This window comes from Anomaloglossus baeobatrachus, chromosome 4 (genome assembly GCF_048569485.1).
Source record: "Anomaloglossus baeobatrachus isolate aAnoBae1 chromosome 4, aAnoBae1.hap1, whole genome shotgun sequence".
NCBI lineage: Eukaryota > Metazoa > Chordata > Amphibia > Anura > Aromobatidae > Anomaloglossus > Anomaloglossus baeobatrachus.
The window spans coordinates 607,836,595-607,852,484 of NC_134356.1; the positions used below are offsets into that span (position 1 = coordinate 607,836,595).

Genomic DNA, 15,890 nt, shown 5'->3' on the forward strand with positions numbered 1-15,890 from the left:
TATGAAAAGAGAGGTCCCAAGCCTTATCACAGGTAGTGGGTCAAGGTTGACTTGATGATGATTTGTAGGGTAGGGAGACATGTGTAGTTGTAGAGGTGGTCGAGTTCCTACTCTGTTTTATGCTCTATGCTATCTACCTGTACTGCGAAAGTTGTTTTATACTAAATGTATCATATGGTGTTGATTGTTATAAATGTGCGTTAATAAATAAATGCTGCCAGCGCAGTGTAGGTTCCCGATGTAGCAGAGCTGGGACTGTTTGCCAGCAGATACCACCTAGTGGGAGGGCTGCAGAGGTAGAGGAGTGAGAGGTGGAAAGTGCTTTGGCTAGTGGTGCTCGCCACATGGGGAGCCAGTTCTGAATAGAGTTTGAGTAAGAGAAGATGTGATGCCCTGGCCTATCAGGTCGTCACAGGGTATTGTGCAACCTGCCCTTCAGCGCGGTATCAAATCCTCCTTGGTTATGGATCCCTGTTCTTTGGTGTTGCTAAGATCAGAGCCAGTCAAAACCCTAGGAACACTTTACACCATACCCACCAGACACACCATTGGGGGCCTGAAGGGAATAGGGCCGCCCACTTGGGGGGTTGGTAGAGAAAAGTGAAAAAGTGAAAGGAGAAGTAAAAGAGAAGTGAAAAGGAGTGGAAGGAGTAGGAGGTAGAGCGTGACTCTCGGAGAGGGAGAGGTCACTTGCGAGGAGCAGGGCTCCTAAAGTCTCCTAGGTGGCAGACGTTGGCCTGGCCTGGTAGGAGCTGGAACCCTGGTCGCAGGGGATCGTGTCAAGGGGCATGGATTGCCGAGGAGGGCAGCCGGCGGCCTTAAGCCATCTCCGGGCAGGGGCCAGGGCACGATGGGGTACGCGGACCCTAGGCTGGAGTAGCTTCAAGCGTCCTGGTAATTTACCCGACGGGGGTGAAATCTTCAAGATTCATCCCTCACCCGCTCCAAAATCGGGGTACTAGTGCACCGATGGGATAGGACTTTTCCCAGAAACACAGTCTATCAAATCCCAAACGTGAACCCTGAGAGCAAGCTCACTCCGTTAGCCATACAGGTGAGCGGGACCCGATTAGTTCCATACTATAGGGTCCAAAAGTGAGAAGGTGCCACGGAAAAGGTCACAGGCAATCAAGCAACACCAAGGGCACGGATGCAAGCGTGCTCCCTCCTGGCTGCAGCGGTGTTCAGAATTCTGGTTTACAAGCTGTCGGTGTTAGTATTCTTGGACTGAGTGAGTACGCAGAAACCCTTTCTCTTCCCAACGGTACCCCTTCACTGCCATCACCGGGCCCTGTGGCACACAACCCCCTACCCACGGAGGGGTTAAACACCTTGCTGCCATACCACCGCCACCAGGCTCCCCAACAGCAGCAGTGGTACTCCACCTCACCACGCACCATGGGTGGCATCACAAACTTCTAACTCCCCTGTACATACTCCCTTTTTCAAACTCGAGTGTCTGCACGAACTCCCGGGACCGGAGACCCCTCGAGCCACCGCGGTTCCGGATCCGAGCGGTTCGGCCGCTGACACGGGGGCGGTACAAAGATGTGGCTACAATATCAGGGCCAGCTAGGGAACCCTGAAGTAACTTTGTGAGGTCCGAAACCTACAGTTCACCCGGATAGGCATAGAGGGTCGTGTAACCAAAGAAACCGTAGGGGCTAAGAAGCGGACGAAGGTGTAAGGAAAGGGGGGAATAAAGATGCAGACCTGGCAGCTTGAGGATGAGTTCCTAGATAGCGGGGGACAGGTCAAGAAAGAGTACAACTGACACAGTAGAATCAGAACCATGAGAAGTGAGGCCATGTCTGTCATAACAGTGTGAAGAATAAACTGAACAAGTTTGGTTGCAAAGTAAATTCTGTTGTTGCGTCAGTTATTATTTTCTCTACGATGAGGACCGGCAGCGGGGTGATGGACACCAGCCTGAAGAAACCAGTAAGTATCCCGCACCCCACCCAAAGTCACACCAGTACATGCAGTCTCCCGGCGTGAATGCCTTCCTTCATAGCAGAAGTGGTTATGGGGTATATAAAAAAGGTTTTACGGAGTGGATTATCATTGTCGCTCAAGAGACACTAGGTAGTTGGGAAGGTTCTTTAAGTTTGTATCAAATTGGTCCAGATGACTCACTGTTGGTATAGGTCCCTCAACTTGGGGATAACTATTCCTAGTTGGTCTTGTAATTTGGGGTATCTTGGCAAAGGGGTGTGATGTTGCTGGGAGTTGGTTATTGGCAAGTAAACCTTTGGTTTTTATAGCGTTCCTGAGCCAGTGAGGATTGCTGCTGATGGTAATTATGGTCTTCTGAGTTATTTAGTGATCATGAAAGCTTGAAGCTACAAAGGTCCTCCCACTCCATATTGGTAATGATTTTATGTCTAAAAAACTATTATGTTTGGTAGTAAATGACTTCTGCTGCCAAATTTATCTAAACCAAGTTATCGGGGGGTTTTTTGGGTTGGTGATAATTGCTTGATGATGGGAGTGGTAAAACGTAGAAGGTATATAAGACTACTCCCTTGAGAAAGAATATCGCAAAACGCTCGTTGGGCTGCGTGTGGGAACTTCCACATGGGTGAGTTGTGCACTATATGGTCACATTAGGCGATAAATACATGGATTTCTTGTGCCCGATATATTATATTGATTACTTGTATCTAAACATCTATTCAGTCACTTGTTAATGCATTTGACCTGCACTGTACTGTATGTACTTTGAATCACCATTGCCATTTGGTTGTTCTCCCACTTGAGGTGTACTAATCTACTCCTTGTAACCTCTATTATATTTATTGTATGTCATGTGTGTTTTTTAATTTATCCCAATAAAAATTGTATATATTTTAATCCTTTTTAGGTTACTTGATCTGGTAGCTCTGGCCGCATATATTATTATTATTTATTATTATAGCGCCATTTATTCCATGGCGCTTTACAAGTGAAAGAGGGTATACGTACAACAATCATTAACAGTACAAAACAGACTGGTATAGGAGGAGAGAGGACCCTGCCCGCGAGGGCTCACAGTCTACAGGAGGAGAGAGGACCCTGCCTGCGAGGGCTCACAGTCTACAGGGAATGGGTGATGATACAATAAGTGAGGACAGAGCTGGTTGCGCAGTGGTCTACTGGACTGAGGGCTATTGTAGGTTGTAGGCTTGTTGGAAGAGGTGGGTCTTGAGGTTCCTCTTGAAGCTTTCCATGGTAGGGGAGAGTCTGGTGTGCTGAGGTAGAGCGTTCCAGAGTATGAGGGATGCACGGGAGAAATCTTGTACGCGATTGTGGGAAGAGGAGATAAGAGATATAATAATAATAATTATTATAATATATAATAAGATATATTGTTTTCTAGTTACTCTTTTGAGCGTTATACCAGTTAGTATGGGGGGTTCATCTCTTTTTGAGCTGGTCACTGACGCCACTAATTTGTACGTGTCTTGAATCTTGACTTGGTAGAAGGTATATAGTTGGGGTCTCGGGTTAGAACACCAAATCTACAATACCAGAGTCACATGTATAATAATAAAGTGGAAGAACGTGTCAATAGTAGTACAGATATACAGTATTACGGTACTTATTCTGGATACAAATGGTCTTTGGGTACCGGCTCCTCAGTATCATATTACATTTCAGCAACTTACATGTGAAATTAGTGATTATCTATGAGAGCAAAGGCTATGAATAATGTTTGCTAACCGACTTCTGTCCCCTTTGGGACACAGTGGAATTGTATGCAGGATATTGCTGCAAAGCAACTTGTGGATGACCCCATATCTTCACACTAAAGGCTACTTTACACACTGCGATATCGGTCCCGATATCGCTAGTGTGGGTACCCGCCCCCATCTGTTGCGCGACACGGGCAAATCGCTGCCCGTGTCGCACAACAGCCGTCACACATACATACCTGTCCGGCGACGTCGCTGTGACGGGCGAACCGCCTCCTTTCTAAGGGGGCGGTCCGTGCGGCGTCACAGCGACGTCACTGAACCGCCGCCCAATAGCAGCGGAGGGGCGGAGCTGAGCGGGACGTAACATCCCACCCACCTCCTTCCTTCCTCATAGCGGCCGGGAGGCAGGTAAGAGGAGCTTCCTCGTTCCTGCGGCGTCACACGCAGCGATGTGTGCTGCCGCAGGAACGAGGAACAACCTCGTTACTGCTGCAGTAACGAGATTTGAGAATGGACCCCCATGTCGCCGATTAGCGATTTTGCACGTTTTTGCAACGATGCAAAATCGCTTATCGGTGTCACACGCAACGGCATCGCTAATGCGGCCGGATGTGCGTCACGAATTCCGTGACCCCAACGACTCCGCATTAGCGATGTCGCAGCGTGTAAAGCCCGCTTAAGGCTAGTTTCACACTTGCGTTGGACGGGATCTGTAGCATTGCGTTGTGTGACGGATGTAACGGATGCGTTGCATATAGTGGCACAACGGATGCTACGGATCGTACAAAATAACGCAATCCGTTATAGATTTTTTTTCCTTGACTTTACACATCTGAGCATGCGCAGGTGTGTAAAGACGTATGCGTTAACGGAATCCGTCAAAATGACGGATTCTAACGGAATCCGCCACCATAGGCGTCCATTATAAAAACAACGGACGCCGACGGAATCCTTCAGGTTGCGTTTTTTTGACACTCCGCCAAGTGCAGAAAAACGCTACATGCAGCGTTCCATCTGCCCAACGGTCACTGACGGTCAGCGTCAAAACAACTGATGCGCCGCGGGGCGGATGCAATGCAAGACCATCCGTTGCTATCTGTAGATAATAGAAGTCTATGAGGAATATAACGGTTTGCTGCAACGGTTACCGTAATTCCTCAAGGCTGCGGATAGCAACGGAAGCCGTCCAACGCAAGTGTGAAAGTACCCTAAACCTATTAATGCAAATTTGACCCTCCCACCGTCCTCTCCTACCAGAGAAGAATGCTTCTCATATCAGGTTTTTGGGATACCCTCACCATTCATTCACTGACTACTATGTGCTGTAATAAGACCTTTTTGTCTCCGTCAACAACACACAGCCACAACTTTCTTTACAATATGGGCAATTTACTGGGTAACAATGGAAATAAAGGGATTGTTATGATTGTTAGGCATATTCATGGAAATTATATTTGGGGGGGATGTTTCCAACCTGGTACAAAGAGGAATTTCTGCTGCAACAGAACATCAGATCTTTCTTCCCAATGCCAGAGATCAAAGAAACTACAGTATCTAGTTTTTCTAAAATTGATGAACCTGAGCGGCCCCTGTGGTGCCCTGGGGCAGTCTGATCATGCCAGATGTTACGGCATATGCTGCTACATCATAACAGTAGCCTAAATAAATAGTAAAGTAAGGATTATGTTTCAGCACATTACCCTTCAAGCTCTTAAGAAAAGTAAACACGAAAAACAATAGAAATAATGGTAAAATGTTCTAAAACTTCTGTGCTTAAAAAAAAGAAGTTACAGTTGTTAGTTTTGGTAACTAAAACAGTTGCCAACGTTAAAATCATTTTGTTAAAGGGATGTTCTCGCTTCTGATAAAAGTCTGCAGTCAATGTTATTGCAAACGTCTGAATCTTTACAGCTTGCACACCGCACGCTGTCAGGATTCTGCTTTGTACACTGCAAAAGGAGTCACATGAATGCAAGTGTGCAATTTCCATACAGGTGGTCATGTGAAGACTAGACGTGCTCAGCCAGTGAATTGAACATGACCAAGCACGTTGAGTCTAAATGTGGTCAGAAGTATTAAAATTGTATACTTGCAGTCATGGGATCACTTGCTCTTGCCAGCAACACCAGATAATCTTGACAGTGTGTGGTGTGCATGCTGTAAAGATTCATAAGTCCAGCAGTCCCATAGAGTGACTGCAGACTTTAACCACAAGATCACACAACTCCTTTAAGGATTCCAATTTCCACAAAAAAATAATTCAATGCAATATTGTATGTTGTCGCAAGATGGTAATTGTAGGTGAGGAAATTACTCCAGATGCTTTGGCATGGAACATAAAGTACATGGTCCTTGCATGCTGAGTGTGTGGGCTTGTGACGTGTGGGACGCTTGCCCGCACAGGCCAGATGCTGCCACTATTTTCGGCTAGCCAGGACCGGATGATGATTCAGGAGACCACCAGTTCATCTTAAACAACAACTCTTTACTTAACGAGTAACGTTCCTCAGCAACAACTTCACACATGAGATAGTGGGCACATAACTTCCAAGTTATTCAATTTGTTTACAGTAGTTTCAAGCTCAGTCTCAGTTCCCACTGGGTTACTTCCATTTCTACTTGTGCTGCGAGTCTCAGAGCACCCCAGTCCACCACCACTGTAGACCAATCCACCAAAGCACCTTCCTGGGCGGTATGAAGGACATTCCCATCTTGTTTGTACTTGTGTGTAATTGTTTGTACAGAAGAACGAGGCACCTTCAGGTATCTGGAAATTGCACCCAAGGTTGATCCAGACTTGTGCAAGTCCACAATTCTCTTCCTGAGATCTTGGCTGATTTCTTTTGACTTTCCCATGATGCTACACAAAGAAACACTATGTTTCAGGTATGCATTAAAATGCATCCACAGGTGTGTCTCTAATTAACTCAGATGTTGTCAATAAACCTATCAGAATCTTCCAAAGACATGACATCATCATATGGGCTGTACCATATTGTTTAAAGGCATAGTACTCTTAAGGCCGCTTTACACGCAACGACATCGCTAACGAGATGTCGTTGGGGTCACGGAATTTGTGACGCACATCCGGCCTCGTTAGCGACGTCGTTGTGTGTGAAACGTACGAACGACCGTTAACGATCAAAATTACTTACCTTATCATTGATCGTTGACACGTCGTTCTATTCCCAATTATCGTTACTTTTGGAGGACGCAGGTTTTTTGCCGTTCCTGCAGCAGCGCACATCACTATGTGTGACACCGCGGGAACGAGGAACATCACCGTACCTGCAGCCGCCGGCAATGAGGAAGAAAGGAGGTGGGCGGGATGTTCCGCCCACTCATCTCCGCCCCTCCGCTTCTATTGGGCGGCCGCTTAGTGACGTCGCTGTGACGTCGCACGAACCACCCCCTTAGAAAGGAGGTGGTTTGAAGGCCACAGCGACGTCACTAGGCAGGTAAGTACGTGTGACCGTTCTTAGCGATGTTGTGCGCCACAGGCAGCGATTTGCCCGTGACGCACAACCGTCGGGGGCGGGTGCTTTCACTAGCGACATCGCTAGCGATGTCGCTGTGTGTAAAGTGCCCTTAAGTGTGTGTAAACTTTTGACTTTGCAGAAAGTAATAAAAATGCCTTACATCCTCTCTCTCTCATTATTCTGGCATTTGGCAAATATAAATAATTTTGGTTCCTAATTGACCTAAAACGGGAAAGGTTTATTCTGATTTCATGTCAGATAGTGAGAAAAACATGCAGATGTGTCTTTATAGATTTATGTCAACTATACATAATTAAAACCAGCCCTGAACAATTGAAGGGGTATTGCACTACTTTAAAGGGAACCTGTCAAGTCCTTTTTCGATATTAAACTCTCTCAGTGTCTTGTTAGTGATGAAATATGCATCACTAACATGATTTTATCAAACACAAGTTCCCAATATTTGTCTTTAAAAAAAACCCAATACTTTTTTTATGATCAGGTTGAATGCATTAGATACCTTCCCTTTCAGTCATGGGTTGGTGCTTGCCTTACGGGTACTTTGCACGCTGCGACATCACTAGCTGATTGTAGCGATGCCGAGCGCGATAGTCCCCGCCCCCGTCGCAGATGCGATATCTTGTGATAGCTCCCGTAGCAAACATTATCGCTACAGCAGCTTCACACGGACTTACCTGCCCTGCGATGTCACTCTGGCCGACGACCTGCCTTTTTCCTAAGGGAGCGGGTTGTGCGGCGTCACAGCAACGTCACACAGCAGGTGGCCAATAGAAGCGGAAGGGCGGAGATGAGCAGGACATAAACATGCCGCCCACCTTCTTCCTTCCGCATAGCCGGTGGAGGCAGGTAAGCAGAAGTTCCTCGCTCCTGCGGCTTCATACACAGCAATGTGTGCTGCCGCAGGAATGAGGAACAACATCGTACCTGTCGCTGCAGTGAAATTATGGAAATGACCGACGCTACACAAATCACCGATTTACGACGCTTTTGCGATCGTTTATTGGTGCATCTATTCTTTACACATTGCGACGTCGTTACCGGCGCCGGATGTGCGTCACTTTCGATTTGACCCCGAAGAGATCACAGTAGCGATGTCGCAACGTGCAAAGTACCCCTTAGGGTCAGTCATGGTCTAGTCGGGCTCCATCCTCAAATTATGCACGCCCCTCCCGCATTGTGATTGATTGCCGTGACTGGCCCGAGGAGACATGATAAAGCATGAGCATGGGCACTGAATCTGGGTGTACATCCGCTGATTCATTTTATATGTGCGCATGCTCTGGGCCTTATCATGTCTCCTTGGGAGGATGGTGCTGATCTTTAATTGCCATATTCCCTTTTTATTAGATGTGTTTAAAAATGTGTCTTTTTGATGAATTACAAATAAACTATATATTTTTAGTGGGCTTACTCTTCTGTGAAATATAGCTTGTTTGGTTGTTTTTATATTTGAGAGCAGTGTCGGACTGGCTACCTGAGGAATATCCAGTAATACCAATATTATAAAAAACCCCGGCACACAGATGGAGAAAAAGAGAATATCCAGTCAAAGTTGCTTTTAATATGCTGGTGTTTTATTCGTGAAAAATTCCATAACAGTCAGTGTGTGGCATAAAGGCAAAGTGAGGTCCAATGTTTCGGCTCATATGTGAGCCTTCACCAGGGACATAAAATGCCGTATAATATAAAGGAAGAGTCCTGCACACACAATGTATGAAGAAAGATAATGTAGGTTATAGGAAGAGCACAAGGCTATTAAGAATCCGAGGTTCAGGATGGAGTCAGGATAGGGGATTGTACGGGCAGTATTATGGATGTGATGTGTACCATGTAGGGGCTCACATCTAGAGGATGCAGTAAAGGCTAATGCAATAGATTATGAGGATGGGTCACATCAGGAGAGGGAAGCCTGAGGATTGTACTTCGTGGCCATGTAATAGAGGAAATACCCCATGTGTATAACAAGGCTAATCAGAAATGGTATACAGACCGAAGGTAATCTGGAATGCCTATTGCAGCATGTAGTCAGAGTGAGGGAGCCCTCACTCTGACTACATGCTGCAATAGGCATTCCAGATTACCTTCGGTCTGTATACCATTTCTGATTAGCCTTGTTATACACATGGGGTAATTCCCCTATTACATGGCCACGAAGTACAATCCTCAGGCTTCCCTCTCCTGATGTGACCCATCCTCATAATCTATTGCATTAGCCTTTACTGCATCCTCTAGTTGTGAGCCCCTACATGGTACACATCACGTCCATAATACTGCCTGTACAATCCCCTATCCTGACTCCATCCTGAACCTCGGATTCTTAATAGCCTTGTGCTCTTCCTATAACCTACATTATCTTTCTTCATACATTGTGTGTGCAGGACTCTTCCTTTATATTATACGGCATTTCATGTCCCTGGTGAAGGCTCACATATGAGCCGAAACGTTGGACCTCACTTTGCCTTTATGCCACATACTGACTGTTATGGAATTTTTCACGAATAAAACACCAGCATATTAAAAGCAACTTTGACTGGATATTCTCTTTTTCTCCATCTGTGTGCCGGGGTTTTCTATAATATTGGACTACTTTTTTCTCCCGAGCACCGATTCCTTCAGTAGTAGAGCGCAGCTTATCTCTTCTCAGTATCCAGTAATACCAGTCCTGGCCGCAGTTACCTGCACTGAACTCCGGAGCTCTCACCTGAGCTCTCGCCTGCAGCTTGGATTGAACCCAGGGTTTGCAGACTGAACCGCGAGCGACGATTGATTCCCCAGCGATTGTGGTTCAGTTCATGACAGCTGCAGACAGGCCGGGCTGAACTCCGGAGCTCAGGTGAGAGCTCCGGAGTTCAATGCAGGTAACCGCAGCCAGGCCTGGTATTACTGTCGGTTTCTCCAGTTGCCAGTCCGAAACTGTTTTGGACTGCCTTGAATTCTATTTGACATTGTATAGGTGTTTGCAGATGTAAAGAGAGTACGAAACTGAACACCGGAGCTGATCTGCTGTACCCAGGAGAAGCCACTACACAGCGTGTACAGCGCTGTGGTGGTCAACACTGTACCTGGTTTACATTTGGCTACCACCATAGGTGGTAGGTAATAGCTGATGCTGATTTTTGGACCACCACCGATCTGATATAGATGACCTATCCTATGGTTAGGTCATCATGAATATAAAGCAGTGGACAACCCTTTTTAATGAAATGATAGCGATGGATATAAAACATCCTCTTATTTTAGTTCACTACTATTTTCATTTCTTTTTAGGATGATGTTAAAGAAAACGATGGAAGTCTATTTGGTGACCCTGGCCAAACTTCTCCCGAGAAGAAGGACGGTGTGAAGTGGCAGAAGCCTCGCTTAACCCGTAGGACTCTGATGAAATGTTGTCTGGTTAAATGGATTCTGTCCAGTACATCAACACAAGGTCCAGGTACCCAAACTCACATGTTCAACCAAAATGCTTCTCTCTTGTGTTGGAGTGCGAAATATGACTATTTCAAGACTGTCAAATATCATGAATGGAATAACGACACTTGCGCTAGTCTAGGAAATCTGCTCATATAGTGTTGAGTTGTACCCGCTGCACAGTGCACCAAACATACATTGGAGTGTTGTTTAAAGGCAAGAACTATAAGCTAATGTCTGCAGTCCCTCCATGTAACTGCAGACTTGGGAATCCTCACACCACACGCAATGTGCATTAAGGATTTGTCCAGTAATATTGGGAATAATTTAGTGTGCACACTTCCAGATGTGTAGGTGCTGGTAGATGGGATGCAAGATCCCCCATAGTATTTCTGTATGGAAATCACCGCACTCTTTAAAGCGTTTCATGCAATTTGGCTTTTTATTTTAAACAGACAAGTGACGGACAGGTGAGGAAACAGGAAAAAGGCGACACAAGGGACGTTTCGACCTGTGTAGGTCTTTTTCATAACATCGCTCTTGTTAGTTGATGCAGGGGCGCACCAGCGCCTGAATCCCAGCTGTTCTGTCTGTCTACTGTCAGCAAAGAGGTTACATCTTTAAAATGTACTATATCCAGCAGAATAGCACGTATTCTACAGTGTTCAGCATAAATGAGTACACCCTCTTTTAAACATAGACATTTTAATCTATATCTTACAGAACACAAGAAAAATTTCCAAAATTTTAATAAGACTGGGTTTCATAGAACATGTTTTCAACCCATAACATGAAAGTAAGGTTAATAATATAATCTTCATTATTTTTAAGGACAGCACCTATTCTTCTTGTCCTTAAAGGGGAGGACAAGATGGACAGCTATGGCATAAAAATTACAAATTTTATTAAATACATTTAAAAGAGTTGCACACAAAAAAGACAGACACACAGTAATGCGGGCGTCACATGGTACGATATATCGTGCGATTGCAGGAGCGATTGTACCCGCCCCCGTCGTTTGTGCGTCACAGGCAAATCGCTGCCCGTGTCGCACAAAGTCGTTAAACTACCATCACACATACTTACCTGCTGAGCAACCTCTCTGTGGGTGGCGAACATCCTCTTCCTGAAGGGGGAGGGACGTTTGACATCAAAGTGACGTCACACCGCCGCCGGCCAATAGAAGCGGAGGGGCGGAGATGAGCGGGACGTAAACATCCCGCCCACCTCCTTCCATCCGCATTGCCGGCGGATGCCGCGGGACGCAGGTAAGCTGTGTTCATGGTTCCCGAGGTCTCACACGGAGCGATGTGTGCTGCCCCGGTACAATGAACAACCGGCACCATGAAAAATAAACAATTTTTTAAAAATAAGCGACGAGTACACGACTCACGATTTGTGACCAATTCAGCGTCACTCGGAGGTGTCACTCGAAGCGACGTCGCAAACGATGACGGATGTGCGTCGCGAAAACCGTGACCCTGATGATGCATCGCTTGATAGCTCGTCTGGTGTGACGAACACGTAAGTGTTGAGACCGTAGTCCTAAATCATACTACGTATACAAAGTACGTCAAGATAATATGTAAATAGACAATATAATGACAAAAGTTGTGTCATAACATCTCAAATATATAATTAATATACAAAGTGGCTGGTGCAGCAGCAAATGGGGCAAACCAAGACCATATAGTGTACATCAGTTAAGATTAGGAATGCAGATACAAATTCAACCCATATAGGGTGCTCGTATAATACAAGCACTGCATTACCTGAGGTTATGGTGGTATAATAATGGTGGTGGTACAGAGGAAGCCCGGCAGACACACACCGACGAGCGTTTCATGTGTTTGTTTGCTCGCTTTATCAAGGGGTGCATTTCTGCAGGGCTTCATCTGTACCACCACCATTATTATACCACTATAATAAACACATTTTGATGTGTGGACATATGCAATATATATAGTATAACCATGCAGGGATTTATGCATTTATATCTCATGGCTAACATGTATTGTACCTTTGTCTAAATGGCATTGTTGTATTTACCTATTCTTCTTGGCATGGAATCATAGGCATAACTAGGGCTTCAGCTCTGGGGTTGGAAACCTCTGAGTGGGCGGCTAACCAGTTAACCATGTTTACAACTATGTTAATCACAATACTCTGAGTGCCCCTTTAGCAATAGGTGTCCATTTAACATTATTAAATGTTACCTAAGATATGCCCCCCCACCCGTACAAGCCCACCTGTCCCCACAGATCCCCTCTGCAACGTATGATGTCACCACAGTTCCCCTCTACATAGTTGATGTCCCCGCAACTCCTCTAAACACAGTATGTTGGGCCCACAGATCCCTTCGATTTAGTATGATGTCCCCACAGATCTCCAATACACGGTATAATGTCCCCACAGCTCCCCTCTGCACAGGATGATTTCCTCCCAGCTCCCCTCTACACAATAGGATTTCCACCCAGCTCCCCTCTACATAGTATGAATTCCACCCAGCTCCCCTCTACACATTATGATTTCCACCCAGCTCCCCTCTATATGGTATGATTTCTTTCCAGCTCCCCTATACATAGTATGATTTCTTCCCAGCTCCCCTATACATAGTATGATTTCCACCCAGCTCCCCTCTACATAGTATGATTTCCACCCAGCTCCCCTCTACATAGTATGATTTCCACCCAGCTCCCCTCTATATAGTATGATTTCTTCCCAGCTCCCCTATACATAGTATGATTTCCACCCAGCTCCCCTCTACACAGTATGATTTCTTCCCAGCTCCCCTATACATAGTATCATTTCCACCCAGCTCCCCTCTACACAGTATGATTTCCTCCCAGCTCCCCTATACATAGTATGATTTCCACCCAGCTCCCCTCTACACAGTATGATTTCTTCCCAGCTCCCCTCTACATAGTATGATTTCTTCCCAGCTCCCCTATACATAGTATGATTTCCACCCAGCTCCCCTCTACATAGTATGATTTCTTCCCAGCTCCCCTATACATAGTATGATTTCTTCCCAGCTCCCCTCTACACAGTATGATTTCTTCCCAGCTCCCCTATACATAGTATGATTTCTTCCCAGCTCCCCTATACATAGTATGATTTCTTCCCAGCTCTCCTCTACACAGTATGATTTCCTCCCAGCTCCCCTCTACACAGTATGATTTCCACCCAGCTCCCCTATACATAGTATCATTTCCACCCAGCTCCCCTCTACACAGTATGATTTCCTCCCAGCTCCCCTATATATAGTATGATTTCCACCCAGCTCCCATCTACACAGTATGATTTCTTCCCAGCTCCCCTATACATAGTATGATTTCTTCCCAGCTCCCCTCTACACAGTATGATTTCTTCCCAGCTCCCCTCTACACAGTGTGATTTCTTCCCAGCTCCCCTATACATAGTATGATTTCTTCCCAGCTCCCCTCTACACAGTATGATTTCTTCCCAGCTCCCCTCTACACAGTATGATTTCTTCCCAGCTCCCCTCTACACAGTATGATTTCTTCCCAGCTCCCCTATACATAGTATGATTTCTTCCCAGCTCTCCTCTACACAGTATGATTTCCTCCCAGCTCCTCTCTACACAGTATGATTTCTTCCCAGCTCCCCTCTACACAGTATGGTTTCTTCCCAGCTCCCCTCTACACAGTATGGTTTCTTCCCAGCTCCCCTATACATAGAATGATTTCCTCCCAGCTCCCCTCTACACAGTATGATTTCCACCCAGCTCCCCTCTACACAGTATGGTTTCTACCCAGCTCCCCTATACATAGTATGATTTCCACCCAGCTCCCCTCTATATAGTATGATTTCTTCCCAGCTCCCCTATACATAGTATGATTTTCCTCCCAGCTCCCCTATACACAGTATGAAGGGTCCACAGCTCCCCTCTACACAGTATGATTTCCACCCAGCTCCCCTATACATAGTATGATTTCCACCCAGCTCCCCTCTACATAGTATGATTTCCACCTAGCTCCCCTATACATAGTATGATTTTCCTCCCAGCTCCCCTATACACAGTATGAAGGGTCCACAGCTCCCCTCTACACAGTATGATGTACTCACAGCTCTCTTATACACAAAGAGATGCCCCCACAGATCCCCAATACACAGTATAATGCCCCCCAAACTGTATGATGCTCATTCAATAGTCCCTACACTTTATCATAGCCCAATCCTAGCCCCCACATGCACTATTCTGCAGGCATAAAATGACTTGCGGCTACAGAACAGAGAGCGGTAGCGCAGGGAGACACAAAGTTTAACTATACTGGCATGCTACTCACCCTGATACAGTTTAGGGTGGGCCCCTCCAAGTCAGGGGCTCGAGTCAACTGCCCATTCGACCTCCCAGTAGCTATGCTACAGCATGGAATGAACAAATTGGCAATATACTGCAACTTCTATCTATTTCTATTCTTCAAGAATGACCTCTTTCAGAGCCTGGATAGAGAGCGATGACAACTTGTCTTTTCAGAATTCCCCACAGGTGTTCAGATGGGTTCAAATCAGGAGACACTTGGCCACTGAATCACTTTCACCTTGCTCTTCTTCAGAAATGCAACTGATGTGTGTTATGAATCATTTTCATGTTGGAAAAGAGAATGTCTAATAAGGGCATGGAGTGATGGGATCTTATTCTCTTTCAATACAGAGCATATGTAAATTCATGATATCATCAATGTCATGTAGTTCCCCGACACCAGCAGCGCTCATGCAGTCCCACAGAAGGACACGGCCACCATCATGTTTCACTGTAGGCACCATGCATTTTTCTAAATTCATCTTTCTAAATATATGGTGCCATAAGTGAAACATGGTAGTGACAGTCTTCTTATGAGGGGCTGCATGAATGTTGCTATTGTCGGGGAATTACATTTATGCTGAGCCCAGTATAAAGGGCAAAGTATCCATTTACAAACATATGCAACATTTTTTGCCAAATTCATCAAAGCTTTTACATCAGAATTCTGATTCTGCAAGCTTTTAGGGGAAATGGGAGTTGTGCCAAAATTTTGTGTCTTCTGACATTTTCACGCTATTCACGCCGAACTGGCTGGAGCTGAGGCAGAGTGGGGTCACAGCGGGGCATGATCCTTTATCAAAAAGCTCTATCTTGGTCTCATTTGTTTACAAGACGCTTCCCTAGAAGCATTTTGGCTTACTCAGGAACATTTTAGCAAACTGCATTCTAGCTTTTTTGTCTTTGTGTCAGCAGTGGGGTCCTCCTGGGTCTCATGGCATAGCGTTTCATTTCATTAAAATCTGCATAGTTTGCTCT

At 45.7% G+C, this 15,890-nt stretch overlaps 1 protein-coding gene across 2 annotated transcripts in view; it reads left to right on the plus strand.

The window, feature by feature from the left end:
• The window catches only part of KCNIP3 (potassium voltage-gated channel interacting protein 3), a 248,401-nt gene that overhangs the window by 49,519 nt on the left and 182,992 nt on the right, over positions 1-15,890 (plus strand). For both annotated transcript variants that reach the window (XM_075346186.1, XM_075346187.1), the window contains exon 2: positions 10,445-10,610. In XM_075346186.1, coding sequence (XP_075202301.1) covers positions 10,445-10,610 — 166 coding nt within the window. The remainder of the gene's footprint in view (positions 1-10,444; positions 10,611-15,890) is intronic.